Here is a 22,920-nt window from a genome sequence, read left to right as displayed (position 1 = left end):
TAGAAAAAGATGCAATCGAAAGATTTTTACATTGGCTTATGTTTTAAAAACAATTATGAAAGTCTCTGCATTCTGATTGTCTACATTAACACTGAGACCATCGCGGTTATGCATACCTAAAACTGATATGCTTGAATAAGTTTTATTCAAGCATATCAAACATCTGCTTAGCAGAAACACCATATTCAAATGAACAATTAAACATAAAGGAGTTTATTTTCTAACTTGCCGCATATAAAGCACAACTTCAAAAAACTATAATAACATTTCTAAAGAAATTAGTGTTTAAACAAGTGTAAACAGTTATCTGTACATACAAAACAGTTTCTGATCAAAATGTTTCTGCCGATGTGCTGTGGCTAGCTTCAAGATGAAATCTCCCCTACTGATATTTTCCCTGGTGCATTCCTTGTACAAAATGAAGGAATTGATGGCTGCCAGGTCCAGTAGAGATAACAACAGACTTGTATATTAAAACAATAAAAAATATATAGAATATTGTAGGTTATATTCAAAATAAAAACGTGTATTGTAAAAGGCAGTCAAAATGACTGCTTTGGTGGATCTAGGTGGGCAGGATTATAACTTCCTTATTTTCGCGATCCTGCCTTCCAAAGGGCGTCGGGGTATTTAATATATGTATTTAGGAAAAGTCATGAACGGACAATCGTATAACTTTCAGACATACAGATTAATTTCAATTTGAAAACCTTAAAATGGCAAAATGACGCCTGTGCCGGTTCTAGTGTTAAAAACACATAAGTATGAAGTATCTGGCTGTCTAAACAACAACAAATCGCCTGACATTAATCTGGATCAGACACACTTCATTTCAGTGAGCTTCACTGTATTGAGCGGACAGCAGGTGGTGCTAATGTATATACTTTTAGGGCTACCAAATTGTTATACATAGCAACTCTATATGGCACCGTTGCCATGTATGGAGCAGGGTATATTATGCCAAAGTACTGTGGTGGGGGTACCTATAGCGGTTGTAGTGTTTCAGTAAAATATGTACTGAATACCTAGTGTACAAGACAGTGTAAGAGCAGTGCTATGGTAAAATAATATGTTTGAAACATACAAAACATATACGCTAACTCTAATAATTAAAATTTTGAAAACTGGACACAGTCCGCTCCTCCCGCCTCCAGCTCGTATTATCCAGAGACAAACCTTTAATTTCTTCATTCACCATCTCGACAGCAAAGCGTTGTATGGTGTAATCTGTATTGAAAGAAATGTCCTGAAAACCCATCAGCTGTTTGGGATTTTTTTATATAAATGCCCAGACGACCAAAAAAAAAGTTGAATGCAAACTGTGCAAGCGACTGTTGATGTATCATGGAGGCACAATCAATCTCCGGGGTCACTTGACAAGAATCAGTTCATATTATTATTATTATTATTATTATTATTATTATTATTATTATTATTGGTAGTAGTCGTAGTGCTGCTGCAATGCAAGCTTACTGTATATTGCAAGCTGCATCAATTACGTGTAAATAAACAAAGTGTATTTTTATTAATTATAAAAACGTGATCACTGTTCTATATAATGTATTGATAAACTACATGTGAATGTTTTAGTCCATTTATATGGATTACCAGTAAAATAGGATTTTCAATAAAAAAAGAAACAAGTAGCTATGGTTAAGTCACCAGTAAATTATGCGAATTAGCACCATTGAAGGTTTGAACCATTAAAGGTCAAAATGTACCTTTCGTTGCAGCTTTAATATACTTATAGTTAGTTCTGAATATAACCACCACCTTCATACCACCATCTAGTGACTAATTAGTACAGGAGATGCTCCTCCTGTTGGACACAAGACAGCGAATTGCTATTCCCAGTTCAGCGTATAATAAGCAAATGGTACCAGCGGCAGGTAGCAAAATTACCTCAAACTGACAAGTTCCAACTAAAATACACTGCTCCCAAACCAATACTGTTTTCACAGGCTTAAAAAAGGCATTCTGGGCACTATTTTGAAGCAAGGGCTGAGGCAAATGTTCAGAAATAAAATGGTATCAAATTAGCAAGAAATATCAGTAATCACAATAATTTCTTGACAGTTTTAAACCATTACCCTCGATTCATTCCTCTCAGAAAATGTACTTTTGCACTTGCTTCGAAACAACGCCCTCTATTTTTATAATGTAGGTTTACAAAAGCAATACGAAACTCCAAGGAATTCATTGTTTTGACCAGGGTGACTAGGAAGAAGATCCAAAGCCATAGCATATTTCACATCACCCCAGAGGTGCGGCTGTTATTAAAAGTACCTGATGCTGTTATGGGGCAGCTTTGCAGGCATCAAAAGCAACAAATACAAGTTGATTTAAACAGTAAAAAGATACACAATGGCCTTCTGCAGCCTGTAACTGTTAAGTACTTTAGATGTGTTTCTCTAATGTTGCTTAATGCTAGAAATAACTACTTAATAACTTCTAGTTTTAGATTTTGTATTAAAAGTATTTATACCCAAGGCACAAAGTGTGACATACCATGATGAGAAAGAAACCTGATGTTTCAAATGGAGTAGCGTGGAATACAGGAGCACGTGAGACAGCATTGCACTGTGAATCCGCAGTCAGGCTACGTAATACATATTTTAGCGCAGTTTTGAAGAATAAAGACAACCTAAATCAGCAATGAAATGAGTATGTTTTAAGCACCTGACATTGTGAAACTAATTCATTACCAGGGAAGTGAAGAGGAGCACTTTATATTATACCTCTGAGTTGTGGTGAATGCGTGCATACAGCAGTACCACTTAATTGCAGATTTTTTCATCAATTCCACTGTGGGAATCAGCTTCAGGCATCACAAAATAATTGAAAAGATTGTGTCAGAGGGACATTTAAAAAATCAATTACAATCCGTGGTTGCAACTGTCATTGTATGCATTTATAGGATAGAGGATGGGAGGGGGGCAGGGCTAGGGTTAGCGTGGGGGCTTTGTGAGAGTCGTGGGTGTTTGTTGTATTATGCATGTATTTTTTAACCCAGTGAGAAAGTGTAGCAGTATTTTATTTCTTGTTGATGCTGATTTTAGGTTTTATTTACAGCTGTTGATTTCGTGTGAGAAATTCAGCTTTCATTTCACACAAATTATGTTTTTTTATTCATTTTAATCTTATTACATCTCATGTAATGTAATATACACATATGAATAAATTCAGCAAATACAGGGACATTTATTATTATGTTTTTTTTTTTTTTTTTTTTTTTTTTATTGGTTTCCTTAATGATTTTATTCATAGTTAAACATAACATACAATGATTATGCTTTTACATTGCACTACACTATACTGAATGGCACACGCTGAATATATTTTCGTGCACCTCAGGGCATTTAACACTGATTAAACATTAATGAAGCACTGACCTGGTTTGAGAAACCGAGCTCTGCATTTATTAAAAGTAATTTTAAGGAAAGAACCCATGCGTCCCACATTGGAATCATGAGCAGTAAGGAAAACAAAAATGCATTCAAGAGCAAGGAGCATGAATGTTGCATTGCTTCTACCATTTTTACTGGCTTTTCATCATGTTTACAATTACAAGTTTGTTTTATGTTTTGTTTTTCCCTGTATTTTTAAACTTGCATTCCTTTACAGATATTCTTGTTCTTCCCCAGATTGAAACCCTGCCACATGATTTCCTACGCTTAACCCAGGGTGTCGCCCACAGCATGTTCTTATGGTTCCAATAGAGCAATTCAATATTAAAATCATATTACAGTACCTTACAATACATTAAATTACCAGTAATTGTATGTTCGCTTTGTCATTTTCATGCTCATTGCTCTGTGACCTTATTGTAATAAAAAAATAAACTGAAGCAAAAATAATAAAAAATAAATTTACAAACATATTGGGCCTCATTTTAAAAGGAGTTTAAAGTTTGCCCCCACTTTTTTTACTGAAATGAATAAAAACATTTTAATGTTTAGCTTTAAAATCTGTCTCAGTAGTTTTTTTTTTTTTTTTTTTTTTTTTTTTTTTGTTTTAAGTACTACAAATTAAATTTAAACAATAAAGTGATGTTCCATTTCCACAAACTTGTTCTGATGGAGCTTCATACTGAGTCTTGCTCTCAGGTAACGCAACGCTTTGTTAAAATGTTTTATTTTATTTTTCAGTCAGTTTGTTCCCAGGAAAACCTTTATGTGGAAACCAGGTAAAGTTGACATTTTACATATAAACCATTCCGTCCCCAAAACTTTGTTTTGTGTGGTGTTTGTGGATTGCTCTTCATTCATATTTAGTGGCGCCCACTTACGACTTCTGAGTCAGCTAGACGCAAACAGATTTGTCTTGTCTTGTAGTACAGGACCGTCTGTACATGCACTCTGCAAGTGAGCATCTTAAACGCTGAACAAAAGAACCTGTTATAGCAGTGAATCACACAGTGTGGCCAGCGGGTAAAGCCTGAGATAGTGTGGAGGGTGGTTGTCTCCAAGTACACAAGATGCATCTTCTAGTCATTGCTATTATACAACAAATACTTTAGACTTGTCTTTTTTTATGGTCTTTTATTTTAATAAAAAAAAAGGGCATGACATAGATATTCCTCTTTTTGTATAGTGCCAGCTAATTCTATTTGGGCTATTACTGGTAAATACATCAAGACAGGTTAAAAGCAGCTGACACAGTCACATGGTAAGTATAATAGGTGGGTTGGAGATTTCTGTCTACCTATGAGGGTACAAATATGCTAAAACCTTTTGCGTTCTTACTGATGTATAAAAGTGAAGAAGGCATGAGAGAAAACAGTTTTGTACGGGACTTACAGTTTTATGTTAACTATAAATGTAAACACAAAGGTTTATACTGTGTTAACTGTTGCCTTATAATGTTCGTGTTTTCACAGGATCTTGGAAGACTGTATATTTAATGATACTCAGAAGAAAAGGCAGCTATTCAAGTAGGTATTTCCTTTCTGGTAGGTTGTATTTGAAACTCCATAGATCAGCATATAGATAGTATAAACCACAACACAGATTTTGGAAGCTGCCTTCTAGGCCTTGAAAACCCTAACTGGTTGTTCATAATCATTTTTACATTCAGAATTCTGCAGCGTAAATGTTTTATCAGATAAAAAAAGGTTAGCATGATAACTGTAAAATACGATGTGCAGCTATGGCCAAAGGTTTTGCATCACCCTATAGAATTTACTCATTTGACTTCATAAAGTTGAGTGAAACCTGCTGTCTAATGTTACGTTAACATATTGAATTACATACCGCTTTGTAGTTTTCCACGTACTGGTACTTAACGAAAAACTGTCAAATTGAAAAATGTGACATTTTCAAATCTGTCATGAAATAGTTATTATGGCTTCCGGTAGACTTTTAGAATATAATTGTGTATTTTTTTTTTATCTTTTTTTTTTTTTTTTATATGATGTTAAATAAATTATCTAAATTATATTTGTATAGATTTTTTAAATATTTAGGCTGTCTAGAATGAATGGGCCACCAAGTTAAATTTTTTAATTAAATACAGGTACTTTAATAGAAAATACCCAGAGAACCTGATGAAGGTCAGATGTTTTAGTGATTGTAGAAATACTTATAAAACACTGGTTAGACTTCAACTAGTGCATTGTGTCCAGTGATAGTCTTCATTACGTAAGAAGATTTTGAGAAGCTGCTGAGTAGGAAAACCAAGTTGCATTTGGCTCAAGGAGCTATATTATGAGGAAATAAAATATCCCGTTTTCTACTGGAAAAGAGCAGACTTCAAAGACACCAAGTGGAAATATGGGTAACATTAGTAGATTCACACAGCAAGGAGTTCAAAAGCAGATGAACACATAAAACGAAATTTAGAGAGAACTACAAAGAGTGTAATAAAATGGTATACATTTCCATTAAAACAATGAGTATATAAAGATTTAAAAGAGAGATACAGAATAGCGGTTATGAGGATAAAGCAAGATAGTGGCAGATTTATTTGTTCTAATAGCCAACATATCTTGTTCTTTTTTTTGTTGTTGATGCCCCCTTTCATGATGTGGGGTGTTTTTGAAAGTTACGTGTACAGAAATAACTAACGGCTAACGTGGGAATTGTGTCTTAATGCTTCAGGGGCAATTGGGATGGCACAGGAAAGTCTGGCAGTCGTCACAGCAGCACAGACACAGACGTCAAGTGGAATGGCCAGCGCCCCTGGAGCAGTACAGACTCGGACAGCTCCAACCGGAACTTGAAGCCCGCCGTGACGAAGACCGCCAGCATAGGGGGGATAACAGTCCTAACGAGAGGGGACAGTTCGGCCAGTAGCCGGAGTACTGGCAAACTCTCGAAAACAGGTAGCTAGTAAGGCATTACTTCTCAAGCTCATCTGGGTTCTTTTGATAATGAGATTGTTGAAACTTAAATCCCACCAAAATAATGTATGTCAAAGGCCTAAAACGTAGGGAGTGGTCATGAAAATGCTCCTTCATCCATGGTAATTTGGAGATGATCTCAACTTAGGCTGGAAGTAATATATTTCAATACACTTATATTTCAAAACCTTTGGCAACAGATATTGTTGATTTAGTAATATACCACTGTTAGACCAACTTGATAAATTGTATTGCACCTCATCTGTTGGTCTAATACAGGATATCTTGCTGCTCGCTGATTTCTTCATATAGCTTTTAATGTAGTGTGTGTTGGAAAAATTAATTAATTAAAAAGCTATTTTATTAATTATGTGCCTTATTGGTACTGCTTTGCAGGGTCTTGCCCTGTTGAGTAGTATGCATTTCTGAAAAAAGGACACAAATAAATGAAACCCATGTGGTCAACTCTTATATCTTCCTGTTTTAACAGTCACTAGTGGGAATCTGTAAAATGGCTTCTGCCAATTACTCTTAAGATTAGGGATGTTAGATTCTGTTCTAACATTTAAATTTAAACAAAGTTGGCATGTTGGTAACTACTTATATAGTGCATAACAATAACTAAGAGCTTAAAATAAATCATTGCAATACCAATATGAATGGAATAGACTATGAATTAATACTGATTATTAATTATCACTATACAGTTACTACTGTATAAACACTAAGGTTAAAATCTGTATTTCATATGTGTATTTCTGACATTTTGCCTTTAATCATTTAAGGTATAAACTATTTACACGCCCCTATTTGGGTGAACGTTTTTTTACGATGCTCATACTGTGCTGAGTGAGCTGGTGAGAATAACTTGAGTGATGTGATACGGATATGCTTTGTTCTCTGTTTGAACCTTTATAGACGGAACAGTTTTCATTGAAACCCTCTTGTTCCCCAGGCTCAGAGTCTTCCAGCAGTGGTGGATCCTCAGGCTCACTGTCCAGAGTTCACCAGTCACTCCTCATGTCAGCTCCGGTCAGTTCCACGGGCAGTGTGTCCTACCCTGACGGGTCTGGGCTCAGTGGGCAGGCACCTCCCAACAGCCCCAGCTACATACTGGTCCCCTTGGAGGCTACAGGCATCCCACCAGGCAGCATCCTCCTCAATCCTCACACAGGTAAGTATCTGGATTGATCTCCACTGACTGTGGTCAAATCGACTGTATGTATTAGTTACTGTGTGGGATTAAAAATCTTTCCACATACAGGAGCTAAGTCTACTTGTAAAGGTGTAGGTGCGTAAGTAGAAGGGATTTTAGAGACGTGTGTGTGTGGCCCAATGCCCATTTAGTCCTGCTGATCCATCTATGGGTGAAAACATAACTATGTTCAGGTTGTTTTGACAATTGCGAGTATAGGGGCTTAGACGGTCTTGAGTAAATCAAAGGTCTTGTGGTACCCAAGGAGCCCTTGTTAATTTCTCAGTAATTTACCATGTTTTCCCCATGTTTATGCCATGCATTTACCATTGTTTACCGTACAGTTTCTATCTATGTTTAGTGCTTTACCATTTTTCTAGGTTCTCTACCAAACTTGCTTAAACGTTCTCAGGCTTTTACATTTTGTTATGCTTTTTCCATGGTATGCAACACTAAATGTTTGGACGGGTTTGTCATTTTACCTCTATCACTTTATAATAAGATAGAGTTTTGGGACTCGGTGGATCCTGGCAATATGCAACATGTTTCTAGGTAACACGTTAGCTAAAAGATATTTTATAATTGGTTATATGTATAGGTATGGTGTAATCATATATATATATATATATATATTATATATATATATATATATATATATATATATTATAACATTATCATAACGTGCTATAACAAACCACTATTTCAAGTGTGCATTTCCATTCACATTAATTTTTTTCAATCAAAGCTTCATGTCGTAATGAATAATTAATTTATAAATGAAAAAAAGAACGGGCAACATTTATTAATTTCACTGCACTCTGGCCTTAAACATTAAACCAAAATTACATCAGTCATTTATTCCACTCACCCTAGCATATACTATTTACAACATGCTTATAGTATTTTTATTCAGTTGATCGCCTTAAAGTATTTTCAATTACAGCTACTGGGTCCAACTTTCTCTTAGATAGCATTGCTGCAGTGATGCACCTAATAATATTTGAGCAGTGAGAACATCCAGTTTTACATTGGCTTCAGGTGATACTGTAGGTATATTAAATAAAATAGTAAACAATTGATCTCATTAGCCCTACACCTAGTCCTGAGCTTCACATCTTCCCTTGTTTAGGTATACTGTTAAATAAAAGTTACACTTGAGTAAGATAACTAATAAGAGTTACTTTTGCAGCTACAAGGGAGGAACAGTTTATTTAACCATCAGACTTCTGGCACCTGATCGTTTAAATAATATACTTGACTGAAGGTAGTTCTGAAACCCAGGACTGGGTGTAGGGCTAGTGTGTGTTTCAAGCTCTGCACAAGAAGATTTTTTTATTTTATTTTGTTTTAATAAGATAGGAATGTGTGGATTTTTTCAGGTCAACCATTTGTTAACCCTGATGGGACACCTGCTATCTACAACCCTCCCAGTGGCCATCAGCCAATGAGAAGCCAGATTGTAGGGCAGTCTCAACAGCAAAATGCACCTGCAACGCAGCAACAGCAGCAACCACAGCAACCACAGCAGCAAATTGGAAGTCACATGGTACCACAAGTAAGCACGCACATTTATCTGATGTTCAAGGGGATGGACAGAAAACACCTGCGATATATATTGATACAATCAGAGACAGATCGAAATACAGTTATGTAAGTCATTAAAAGAAGGGCTTTAAGAAAAAGCAACAATATTGTGTGTGAGTGATTCTTGTATTTAAAAGTAAGTAAAATGCCAAGTTTGGTTCTCTCAATTTAATATTTAAATGGTGGCTGTGTTTAGATCTGACACCACTTAGATCTGTTTTATAGCCCTCACATGGCCGTTCTTGTCTGTTCCTGGAGTCATCCTCATTATATCGGAATATATCAAAGTATCCCAGAAGAAAGAATACTATAGTACACTATAAAGTATGCCAAAACAAGCCCCCAGTGCACCATGTGTATTTAACTAAGGATGATGCAGGGTTTTCGGTAGAACTATGATGTTTTTTCTGATATGGGACGTTCATAAATGCCTAGTTGGAGGTGCTGTCTAGAGTAGTCAGATATTTGGTTGAAAAAGCTCGATAATTCTTATGTTCCATATTGTCCTAAATTAGTATGATTCTTGCCAATGACATGTAATACATCTTTTAGGTTTTGTATTCTGATAACAAACTAATGTTTATATTTGTAATTTCACGGTTTATATATTAAAACCAAATGCAATAGATCTTGATTAAGCACAAGGCTTTAAATATTCACTAGTTGGTGTCTTTATTCAAACTTGTGCATGTGAATTTTGTCAGTAATTTTCTTTTCAAAGTTTACTTTAGGGCTGGTGCATTATTAAAGTATATTTTTGTTAAATGACATGCATGAACATCCCCACCTTAAACCCTTAATAATCTAGGTCAGTTTATGTACTGGTGATGTTAAATATTTGAGTAGAAACCAAGCAACTGAAAATGTATAACTCACATATATCTTTCATTACAACAGAAGGAAATATTGTGAACGAGAAGAGGCCGTTCTTTAGCACATTAAAATAGACTTTCTTATTTGCTTTAGTCTGTTGTTTGTTTCGTGTATTCTTATGTACACCCTCTACAAGCAAACAAACAAAACAAAACTGATTTAACCTTTGCTTAAGCCACTGTAGCTACAGTTGTATGTTAAAAATTCCTGGTCACAATATCTGGACAGTGAAGTGGATAATGGTGGGCCTGTTTTATACGCTTAATTTGCAAAGCGACTCCACCATCCATCCTTGAAATCAGAACTGGTGTGTTAGCAGTGTGTATAGAGCCTCATTAGAAACAGCACGCTATTCTGTGTCCACTGACCTGTTGAAGCCTGCTCTTGTCTAGACCCATTGTTATGCAGAAGAGAGTGTTATGAATTATAAATGCTACGCTGTGAAGAATATCTGAATTGCTTGAATGTATCAACTTTGTGTTCCAAACGAACAGATGATCGGAGCCCTGATCAGTACGGTCATGCGCACATAACACAAAGAAAGAGACTAGACAAGCCTCAGGTTAAAATAGAATTTTGTTCTTTCAAAACTGCAGATACAAATAATAACTCCAAGCTTTGCCTCTTGCAACTTGCTAGGTACCCACACAAACATGTCTTAAATACACCCACCCAAACAATTAGGTGATATTCAGCTATGTGCACATTAAATAACATATGCATTAGCTAACAAAATAACTCCAGTCAATCAGAACTAATTTAAATTACTGTTATTTTCCAGGTCTTTTCCTTGTATAAACAACACCCACATTTACTAACATGGGCATGCATGTCTTTTTCTTCCTGTGACTGACCATTCCAAATGACTTCTCTTCTCAGTCTGTGCAGGCAGTGCAGCCTTCTTCTCAGTCTGTCCAGTATCCACCCGTCTCTTACCCACCTCAGCACCTCTTGCCAGTCTCACCAACACAGCAGTTCCCTGTGGTACATCTGTTTTAATTCTTTTAAACTTCAGCCTTTGTCCCAGCACTGCTTGCCTGAGTGATTTACATGTATACATGTAACAGTATTCTTTGACCACTGTTTAAAATGTGGTATAAAGTAGTACATACAGCAGAAGTCCAAAGACAGTTATGTTTACTTCATTGTAGTTTTCAGTTGCACAGTGTATATTTTCAACCTCTGCTCTGCATGTATACTATATGTATATGTATATGCAGTACTCGTGTTTTATTTTGCTGTCTGACTCACACATAAAAAAGGGAAATATTGAAAAAAGTGAATTAGTGAAGGGCTCTTATTATACAGGAAAATAGGACAATTTACTGCCAATTTGATCTAACAGTAAATTAACCAGATTACTGAATTATCAAATGGTGAAACATTGAAGGATATATACATAAAATATGTTGAAAAAAGTTTTTCTGTATTCATGTTATTCAGAGGTGTAACATAAAAACCATAATGATTAAATGATCTCTTTGCTGTGTTTGCGTTATTTGATTATGCTGGATGTACTAAAAAAAAAAAAAAAAAAAAAAAAAAAACAGCGGGTGATTGTGGAAGATGCTGAATTACTGTAGTGTATTTTAGTGTGTTGTTGATTTTGTTTCTCAGTCTATCTACCTCTCCAGCTTTCTCCTCCAATACTAATTGTCTCTGTTTATTTTGCAGCGAGATGACATGGCCTCTCAGTTTGGCCAGATGAGTCTGAGCCGGCAGTCATCCGGAGAAGCTCCTGAGCCTCCTCCGTCTGGTTCTGTCTACCCCCCTCCCCTCCTGCCCCAGGCCCCTCAGCAGCCAGGCTACGTCATGGCCTCCCCCAATCAGCAGATCCCGCCTGGGGGCTTCACTGGCTCCGGTCCCCTTATGTCTCAGCAAGTGCTGCAGCCACCACAGGGATATGTACAGCAGACACCAGCCCAGGTACGGACAGGAGGCTCATGAATCTCATTTCACAAAACATGAAAACCAAGAGCTAAAGTTATTGTATATTGTTCTGTAGCACAGGTAAATAGATGATATGTTGTTGTTATTTCTTTTTTCTTTTTATTGATTTTCATTTAAATGAAAAACTTTAATCCAAAATAGAACTGAAATAGCAGAAAAGGTAACATTACATAAGTGTGAATGAACCCGAAAAAAAAAAAAAAAAACTAGGTAAATATAGGACTACAGCAGTAACATTGTTTAAAAGAGGCATCTTAATGTAAATTGCACTGACTGGGATTCCCTTTGCCTATATATATTTCTGTCTGTCTATCACTCAGTCGATAGATAGATTTATATTAAGATTGCATCAGGAATGCTGAGAAATTGGCTCTTTTAAACAAAAATATATCAATAGATAGATACATAGATAGATACATATTACACACACAAATACAAAACAAGTGATTTTCAGAGTGTAATAAACCTAAAGTCCTTTATGAATACGGTAGGTGGGGCTTGCATGTTTTTGGTATCTGCCTTTAAATGAGGGCATCACAGAATTCCCCTACGGCATTTTTATTTTAATGTTATTATAATTATTTTGTTATCATTGCGTGGCTGCATCATTTTTTGGTTTTGTTTATGCTTTGCTTTACATGAGTTGCTAATCATCCAAGCTCTCCGGGGCATCGAAGTAAAGTCACTGTAGTCTCTGCACAGGTAACTATTAATCATGTTTAATTGACTTGAACATGTAGGACATGGTGGATCAGTGATTCATTGTCTTCCTGAACACAGTCTGCGTCTTCCAGTTCCTCACTAACTCCCTTTCTAGTCTCAGGGGGGCGTATAAGCAGAATATTTAATGTGTTTGCTGTCACCATATAGGAAGCACAGCTCATTTGGACATTACTTTTCGTTATCTTTGCTTTCACAACAAAAATAAGGTATTTTTTATTTGCCGGTAACAGCCAATTATAAAAGTTTATTCTGTATTTGAAACAATATGCAGTGCTGCTCAAAAGCTTTTTTAAATGAGTTTAAATGTATCACTATTTGCTGCAGAACTATGGTGTGGAAGGAAAGTCTATTATAGTTGTACCAGTTTTATTTTCTTAATGTATTTCTGATAGATTGCACTAATGGTGCTTTGGAATCTGCCACAAACCATTAAAAGGGTTCATTTTCGAGGTGTCTTGCATAAAATGGAGGCAGCTGTTATAATTGCTCCACAGCATTTTTTTTATAATTGAACTAGATGCAATTTAAAACAACTGAAAAGCACCCTCATGTCCCAGTTGTAAAAATGTACTTCAGATTATTATATTAATGACTACTGCTTGTGCAGTATGGTTTTGTTGATGGATTTTGGTAACGATGTGCAAAAAGAAATTTGGAGGCGTTTTTATATAGTGGCAAAGACAATGGTTTTTCACAGCAGTGGCAGCTACTTGCTTGCCTGTAAATTCTTAATTGTTCTCCATTGTCGGCCTGTGTGGTTCCGTTCTGCATTTAAATTAATGTGAAACACAAGTTACACTTGCAATCCCATTTTACCATCCACAGATGCCAGTGTATTACTATTCATCTGGTCAGTACCCTACCTCAGCAAGTCAGCAGTACAGACCTGTCGCCCCTGTTCAGTACAATGCACAGAGAAATCAGCAAATACCACAGGCTTCTCAACAAACAGGTATGGCTAATTTTCCTTACAATTGCACCCAAACCCCCTTTTTTTAACAAATGGAGCAAAAGCAGGGTTAATAAATCATAGAATATGCTTATTTGTATTTATTTTTTATGTACAGTAACACTTTCACATTGTTTGAAATGTGTATTATTTTTAAAATATAACACGTAAGGTGTGAGCTGGCTAAAATGAATACCTGACAGTTTACAGAAGATAAAGTAAATGCCAGTGTCTAATTGCAGTGTCAGAATCCAGCTTTACTAGCGGTGCCAAACTGCAGTCCAGTAATTAATTGTACCAACATGTGAATGTAATGTATGATGGTTTGGTACAGTATAGTGTGCGTACAGAGCTCTCCTATTCCAGTCGCTGGCTTTAGCGGCATGAAAGGGGGCCGTTGCACTGTAAGAGATAGATTAGCAGGTCTCACAGTGAACCGGTCTCTTTCCCTGCTGTTTTCTGCTCTTCAGGAGGATCAAAGAAGCTCAACAGCAGCATGAAATGGTATTTGTCGTAAACATGTTTCCTTTTAAATTGGTTTATGTTCTTAATGGTTGTTGTTGATAAAAAAAACAAAAAAAACATGCTTTTGAGTATTGTAAGTTTGTATTTTTATTAGTTTGCTTTGCACTGTGTCAGTAATTGCTGTTTGTGGTAATTTCCATTAATCAAAGGGTTAACCAATTTTTCATGTGTTGGTGCTGCTAGGCTTTGTTTATTGAATCCTAGTAAGGATTTGAGTGTTTGAATGTGGCAATGAATGCCTGTGTCTTTACCCCCTCCCTTCTCATGTAATCTTCGAAAGTTTGTCGTTTGAAAGTTAGTGAAAAACAATCCAAGTTCCTCGGCCAAGCTTGTTCTTGATTTTTGTTTTTAAGGATTGTGCTGTTATTATTTCTAGAACGGATGACTGACACTGATGGACAACATAATGATTTCACCTGCATGTTGTCCATTTGTAGGGCTGTAGGAGCAGCAGGCCAGCACATTAGTGACATCAGTGATTTCTCTGATGAACACAATGACAGCATCCTGTACTGCTGTGTGCTTTCTTGGCAAAAAAAGAAAGAAGAAAAGCACAGTGTAAAGGATTATGGGGACAATGACAATCTGTTATTTATTTTTTACCTTATGTGACTGTAAGTTTCAAAGTCAACCGAAATTATTATATTTGAAATAGCAGTCAATGGAGGAGTTTCCATGTGTGTTCTAATTTTTCTCAAGACATTGTGCTCAAGCCAAATGAAAAATGACCTTATACATTTTGGGTTTCCATTGGCTCCTTTTATTTTAATCGAAGACCCCTTTTAACCTGACATCATGCAAAAGAAGGGGAAAGGAGGAGGTTGATATGCAAATTAGCCATGCGTAGCGTTCTCCTGCAGTTTTCGCAGACAGCTTGGGAAAATGTGGTTTCCATGCACAGAGAACAGGCACACGAGAGAATCTCACCTGGAAGTCCATGGTTGTCAGGAGACATCTTGTGTGAGTGAAACCCTAAAGTAAAGTGTTAAGCCGATGTAATAAAGCTGTGATTTGTAAATGCCTCGTACCTGGTTGTTTAATAATATGTTTTACTGCTCTTACCCAAATTGTTTTTCAATTGTCCATTGGGGTGTCATATCGTTAGTAGTGAATAATATTTCAACTAATTTATCACACGACTTATTAAATAAAAAAGAAATAATTAACCCGGAGGTATATAATGAAACTGTCCAACCGAGCTATTGCAGATCACCATGGCTGAAAACTGGCGGAGACATACGATTATAGAGATCTGTGCCTGACACCTTCAATGTATACTCCCAAGGCTGTCTGTATGGGGAGCAGTGGACATTTTCATGCAGGTTTTACATCATAGTCACGTTATTTTTTCGTACACAAACCTGGTCCTGTCTAGCTGTTGTGCCAAACGTGCATGCTAGTACGGTTAATTTCACATCTTTATGGTCTCTCGTCATAAAAGTTGCTTCCGCATCCCAGCCACTTTGGATTCCAGCGGTTTGCATCAGGCAACCACTGAAGCGGCTCTCACTCTGGGATCTGTAGTCCAAGGGAACCTCGAGACCCGCACTCCTGTTAAAGCTCCCATAATGCATTCTGAACGGCATCAAAAACAAAAACACACAGGGAGCATAGTGTAGTGTCTGAACTGTTCGTTATAAATGCTTGTCAGAGAAAGAAAGTGAGCGATTGTTTAAATACTGTTCATAAATACAAACATTTCTTTACACATTTATCATTCACCTTATAAATGGCATTTCGTTCCACAAGGGAAAAGCAGCAGATATTAAATTATATAAATATAGTGTCAGCCCTTCTCATGCCATGTAAATATGTCTTATGTGAGCTACCCAAAGTTATCTGTTATTGTTGACTTGGTTTCTCATTTTACTTTAGTCAGCGAGGCAGATTGATAAATTACATTTATTTATTTATTTTTTTAATAATAAACTAATATTTCTGGTTTCATTTAATAATTCTAGAGAGTTAGGGATTAAACCCCAGGGAATTACGTATAAAATGTATCACCACGCATAGGCGTGTAATATTAAATAATATCATCATTAAGAGAGAAGGACAGGGAAAAATGTTGGATCACACTGAGGGTCAAGAGAACATTGGTCGATTTTTGCCAGAAAATGCCACGACAAAGGTCCCACGTTGCAAATATATCAGCAAAAGAGAAAGAAACATTATCATTGCTGTGCCTTGTACAAGGTGGCAGCAGATTGACATCGATTTATTTTGGTCGTCGACTGCTGACTGTTCTTAATCTGAAAACATTAGCTTTCAGATACAAAAATGCAGTAAATACAGCTGATGCTAAGCGCAGCAACTCGCTGTGTAATCTCGTCCTGTCCGATCGAATGCGTTCTATATTTTTAAAGCATTCTTACTTTACAGCATTTTTTCACGCCTGCCTAAAACTTTTGCACAGTACTGTATATATAAACCTGCACATCCTCCTGTTTGATTTATGACTCTGTTTGCATCAGAATAAGTTATCCTAGCCTTTTTTCATGTTACAGACACTGGTGTACAGATAGATTCTATTGTCACTCTAACAAAATTTATAATCTAAAATAGAACTCTTTAGTTAGCAAAGAGCCTTCGTAATCCGCACCCGCGCACTACAATCCATCACACCGCTGCAGGGGAATATATCAACACATTCAGTGGTGTCTGCAAATTTTCTCCTACAGATTTGGGAGAGTGCAAGTAAAATCACCTGACAGTTCTAACATGCAGGCTATTATGATTGATTAGGTCCTTTGTGGTTCTAAACAGTTGTGAGAAAAGTCTTTGTTTCTCTTTGGCCTGCACTGAATGGTTATCAATTGACCAGCTACTGAAGAAAAATCACAATAATATTATAGAGGACTATAGGATTTATGTGATATTTACTAAGGCATTGTTGATTTTGTAAATTATTCTTTTGTTTGCATATAAAAGAAAGTAGTGTCCTCTGCCACCTACATTATTTTTGATTGTGATATGGCTGCATTACTGTGATTTTGTTACTTCTGTCTTTGATTTATTATCCTGTCCCAGTGACTAGAATGCGCTGATGTCACAGCTTTGCTAAATACAGTTTCGTGTTGAGAGGAGGGCGACAGTGACAGATGAGAGAAAACTTACCACATGTTATTATTAGATAAAGACTTGCTGATATTCTGAGGTACGGTATCAACTGGGAGAATAAAATAAGCACAGATAGTTTTATATTGATCTGTTTTTTGCCCAATTTATATTGCTGTTGTCTTACATTCATCATAAAAAAAAAAAAAAACTAAAAAAAACATATGATTGCTTGCAACTAAAATGAAAATTCTCTGTTTTTTGTTATTAGTTTGGAGTAATTTAAAGTAGGCATAGTGTTTAAAACCTATGTCCTGGAAACACCATCTATAAGGATAAATCAAGGTCTTTATTCTGAGATGATCACCTTTCTTTGACTCAAGTCTTCTATCCAATGCCTTGCACGGATTTGCCTCTTGGCTGTATAGGCAAACCTAATACTGTGTGTGCCTTTGAACTGCAACAATAAATCACAGCTGTCACTTAAAGCAATTGTATCATTTTCCTCTACAATGCAGTATCTTTATGTTTGTATAGATTTGACAGCCCTAGGCGATATACATTCTGAGGCATCTGGTCAGTATAGTGTATCATGATCTAGCGATGAAAACATGTATTGTTAACATTCGTTTTAAGCAAAGATATTGGTTGTATGCTGGGTTTATTCCTAAATGAGTTTCTGGTTATATTTTTGGGGATGTGGCAGACCTATACCTATAAAAAGAAAAAAAAGTACATTTGATGAAATAACCTATTTGTCAAAGTAGATGTTGAACAAATTTAATATAATGTGCGTCAAGTTTAACCTGATTAAACTCAAGTTAATTCAGACTAATTAGCACATCTTTATATAGAAATAATACCCAATAGACATACACTGAATTTGTACATGTTGTGCTAAATGAAAAAATGTAATTAATAAATAAATAGTGTGTTTAGTTTATTTAATTTTAAGAACCCAAGAGAAAATAATTGAATAAACTCAATATCTATCCCAATAAGTTTTTTTTGTTTGTATTGTTTAGTTTTAACACCTGTCATACATGAATTCTTAGCCAATAGAAAGTTGTGCTGATTATTTTTCATGCAATTGGATGTAAAGTGAGATAATCATAGCTTATCTTGCACCCAGCTGCACACAATACGGCTATAATTTCATCAAGGGATTGTAGTTATGGCCAGAAACAAAGGAATCATAATTCCCTCTGTGTTGGGTAATGTTGCTTAATTATGTCCAATTAATTCCCGCGGAAGTAATCATAATTTCATGATGAATTATTTTACAGTTACTCATATAAAAAGACACATTTCAACCCTTATTCATAAGGGTTTATAATGAAATAATAATAATAATAATAATAATAATAATAATAATAATAATAATAATTACATAGACAGTAATTGTTTCTTCTATATTATTTTTAGAAATGATTACTGGTATTTCAAGCAATACAGTTGATGGGATGTGGGAGTGTACTCTTTCTCAAAAAGTTAGCTCTTAACTTTAATGACTGACAGCCCTGCTCTTGTGGGGTCAGAGGTTTGGCCCCAGCAGCTTATTTAGAACTGTTAAGTCACACGGCAGATGGAGGTAGTGCGTAATCAATCTATCACGGGTGAGGAGGGTGCACCAGTGCTGTCATTACTACTATACAGGGCAGTAAATAAGTCTGATCTCACAACAGAGGATGCTATTTTTAGTTTATTGCAGCCTTCTGCCTTTGGAGCTTGTTAACTCTTGATGAACGATGTGACCACAGTAGTGCTATGAGATATAGTATTGAAAGGTGCAATATCTTCCTTTAATTGATCATTACTGCATTTTAAACTTATGCATGTTACAGTAAAAACATACAGTTGTTTACAAAAATAAAGTTTATTATTATTATTATTATTATTATTATTATTATTAGTAGTAGTAGTAGTAGTAGTAGTAGTCGTAGAAGTCATAGTAGTCGTATTAGTATTATTATGTATTTATTTATTTGGCAAACGCCTTTAGCCTAGGCAACTTGCAGGTGTTACAGGGTTACAATGCAAGATTCATATTTAAATACAGTATAGTTTTTTATCTTATATACTACTGATTTTATAGAGCTTTAGAATTAGAATGTTGGAGATAGTCAGTTACAGAGACGAGGGCATTAAATTACATTACTAGGTGTATAGCTCTGAAATAGGAGAGAGTGCCTCCCACAGCATGGTTTAAAATGTATTCTTATATTTACTCCCACATTTATCTGGAATCACAGCACATACAGACTCTTATTTCTTCCTGATTGTTACTGTTTTACTGTATAAAAGTTAAGCCATTGAGCGTTGTTTATTAATATTACACAAACTGCATTAAAAGTATAGGACTCCCACTAATTGAAATCCGTGTAATCTGAATTGATTTATAATCTGAAAGATACAATTATAATATAAATCATGCTGCTAGCAGCTGTATAAAGAAACCACAATTCAAAATCATAGTTCTTTGACATGTGACTTAAACATTTACAGTCTCTGTGTTTTATTCAAAGAGTTTTACTTTTCCCTTTCAAGTACGTAATGGGATATAATCTCTTATAGCCTGAATTACCTGAGTGCTTCTATCGAAACTACTCCTTTAAGAGCCCCATATGCACCAAACGTCACCTCTCCCCTTCCCCAGGAAGTAAATACGAGTGACGTATAAGGCTTAGAACAATTTTCTCTTTCAGCTTTTGCCTGAGGAAGGACTGAGCGCTGTCTAAGTCGTAACTACGGAGAAAAGTTGAATTAATTCACTTTTGTTCTGTCTTATTTCATATTTTGAAGTAATATTGCTTTTTAAGCAATAATTCTTCTTAGCTTTAGTTTCTGATTAAGTCCCCACGGCCATGTGCCGTTTTTCGATATGAAAGTTTTTGCTAGCGCCTTTTCATACATTAGAGGTCGGTACAGGTAGAAAATCTGGAACCGGGTACCCCCTGTGAAAAATGCCTGGGTACCCGGGTCTTTTTCGAGTAGTGATTAAAAAAAAAAAAAAAGAAAATCACATGTAAATGTTTTAAGTGCATGATACATATTTAAATACTATATACACATACATTTAGTCTCTTCAGATCTGTAGACTTGTTTAACCATTTTCAGTACTGGAAATATCAAAATAATAATAATAAGAAGAAGAAAAACACATCTTCGTTTAAATACAGTTATTAATGTTAAATGTGCATCATGCTGTGGGATTATTTGTGACAAATATTGGCATATTTTACTGTTGTTGTTGTTAATATGGCTGTTATGTTCAGTTTTAAAACTATTGCAGTCGTACAGCACAGCTGCTGCGTTATGGACTGTCGCAATAGCTACTGTAAATTGAGCCAGCAGTCGCATAACAGACATGTTAACCTTTTCACACGTTTGGTCACCATCCTAACTTGCGTGAAACCGGAGTGTAATAATCCAGCACCTCTGCACATTTGTATATCAGCTGACAAGTGTTCAGCTGATATCCCATCATACCTTTCTTCTTAAAGGTGTACAGCCTCTATACATGAACTCCCAATATCTCTCACAAGCACCTGGGTACGTATTTTTACGATATCACAACAAAAGGAATATGTTTTTTATGGGTGTTTTTTTTTTTTTTTTTTGGTGCATATGTATAGCTATTGTGTACTATATATTCATTGTAACTATTTTTGCTTTGAAAATAATTGTTTATTTTTTTAGCTGTCATTTTAACATTTTAGCCTCTCAAAGTGCTTAACACTGAAAACCCGCCCCTTCAACTCTCTGATTGATTAAATTAACTGTCTGCTTTGAGCTTTTTCAGCCCAATGCAGCGGTGAGGGTACTAACCTGCCAGACTTCTGGGCCTGATGGCAGCTGCATCCCAGATTCTCCCCTTAGAGCTCTTACACATGCGCCCTCTCCAAGCCTGGTTCAACCACAGGGTCTGTATGGAGGCTGTCTTATGGTGGAAACAACCAGCTCATCTGTGCATGGGCCCAGCTACGAGGAGATGGCTCAGGACTATGCTTTCCCACCATTGCCACTGCTTCCACTGTGCATGGAGAATATCAGGCAAGATTGGGACCGGGTGCTCTTAGTAGCCCCAAAGTGGCCCATGAGAACACGGTTTTTGGTAGTGGCACAGCTCCTGTACGGTCAACCGTGGGAGCTGCCGGCTCGTCAGAACTTGCTGATCGGCGTGAGGGTCTCTGTGGCATCCAACAGCTCTGCAGCTTTGAGTCTGGCCCCTGAGCAGAGACATTTGAGCCGTCGCGGGTTATCTGACAAACTCATTAAGACACTTCAGAATGCCAGAGCAGCGTCTATACAATCCCAGGGGTATATTCCTGACGTGGTGTCAGTCGCGTGAACTAGAATCCACGACTTGCCCCATAGCAGGCTGTCACAAAGACGGCTGTAGTGGGTGACGTCAGACCAGAAACAGGAACCCGGAAATAAACAGAGAGAGAGAGAGGTGGAGTTTGGTGGAGCTGAGTGAATGGTTTCGCTCAGCATTTATTGAGTGAACAGACAGTAAATAAAAGGTTTGTAATAAAACAAAAACACAGGACATGTCACATTCGCCAAAACAAAAGAGACAAACAAAACAGACTATACAGACAAAACACGGTGAGCTTCTATTTTTCTTAATACGATTATAATTACCTCCGTCTCCAATCCCGTTCGCCACTCACCAAACATACAACCCCGAGTGGTGAAAACACGCATCTTTTATGCAGCTGTACCAAGACTCAATTGATAATCAATCATTCAATTGGAGTCGCGGTACAACTGCACATGAATTAATAAAGTGCAATTCCCTGTGCTCACATATTATTACATTTTACTTGCACGTGAAGTGCTGTGCAATCCTCATGCCTAAATACAAATATACATTTTAAACACTCGTGTTACACAGACCCGTTTATATCCCGTGTACCAATGACTATACACCAACATTACACACAACACAAAATACACACAGGGGTGGGCACTTTGCCACACAGACATACTGCAGTGTTTGCAGGATCTTTTTGATGAAGGGAAATCTCCCTCCATGCTTTAGGTCTACCTGGCAGCTGTCTCAGCTTGCCATATTAAAATTGAGCACACTTCCTGGCAGGACAGGTTTTGAAGGGTGCTTGGAAGTTAAGAACCCCTGGAAAGGACTCTGCCCCTCGCTGACGACTTAATGTTGTGCTAGTTGCACTTACAAAACCATCATCTGAGTCCCTAAATTCAGCAGAGCTAAAATTTAGGTCACTAAAGACAGCTTTCCTGCTTCCTTTTACCTCTGCTAAACCAGTAGGTGAAATGCAATCATTCTCAACACCATAAACTTGTTTGTTTTTTGCGAAGGCTAGATCTCAGTTTATTCTCTGCACTAATCCTGTTTTTCCCCCCTAAAAGCATTTCTGCTTTCCACATCAACCAGTCAGTCAGTATCCTTTCCTGTCTGCCGGGGAGAGAACTGGCGTATTATGTTGACTGCACCCAGAGTTGTCAATTGTTTATTTGCTTCGGGTCTAAGTTCCACGGACAAGCCATGTCTGAACAGCGGCTGTCCACATGGATTGCAGACATGGTCAGGATTGCATACAATGTGGCCAACCTGCTCCCATCAGAAAAGGATACTGGGCACATAGCAACCTCTTGGGAACATTTTTTGTTATTGTTCCACTTTAAGTCTTGGGTTAGTTAGCCACACACCTCTTGGACACTGTTAAATGCTGAGGTTACTCA

General features: G+C 36.7%; 1 protein-coding gene across 4 annotated transcripts in view; it reads left to right on the top strand.

Moving 5' to 3' along the window:
- LOC121314711 (cAMP-regulated phosphoprotein 21-like) overlaps positions 1-22,920 on the top strand; it is a 69,391-nt gene that overhangs the window by 34,779 nt on the left and 11,692 nt on the right. For 2 of the 4 annotated variants that reach the window (XM_041248273.1, XM_041248272.1), the window contains 8 exons: positions 4,149-4,186; positions 4,880-4,933; positions 6,099-6,322; positions 7,296-7,514; positions 8,915-9,090; positions 10,872-10,976; positions 11,667-11,918; positions 13,491-13,617. In XM_041248273.1, coding sequence (XP_041104207.1) covers positions 4,149-4,186; positions 4,880-4,933; positions 6,099-6,322; positions 7,296-7,514; positions 8,915-9,090; positions 10,872-10,976; positions 11,667-11,918; positions 13,491-13,617 — 1,195 coding nt within the window. Of the gene's footprint in view, positions 1-4,148; positions 4,187-4,879; positions 4,934-6,098; positions 6,323-7,295; positions 7,515-8,914; positions 9,091-10,871; positions 10,977-11,666; positions 11,919-13,490; positions 13,618-14,576; positions 15,163-22,920 lie in introns of those variants that run through there. The other 2 variants (XM_041248275.1, XM_041248274.1) reach the window with 2 other exon arrangements.

This window comes from Polyodon spathula, chromosome 4 (assembly GCF_017654505.1).
Source record: "Polyodon spathula isolate WHYD16114869_AA chromosome 4, ASM1765450v1, whole genome shotgun sequence".
Lineage (NCBI taxonomy): Eukaryota > Metazoa > Chordata > Actinopteri > Acipenseriformes > Polyodontidae > Polyodon > Polyodon spathula.
The sequence above is the reverse complement of the archived record's forward strand: the minus strand, read 5'-3'. Positions and strand labels throughout refer to the sequence as shown.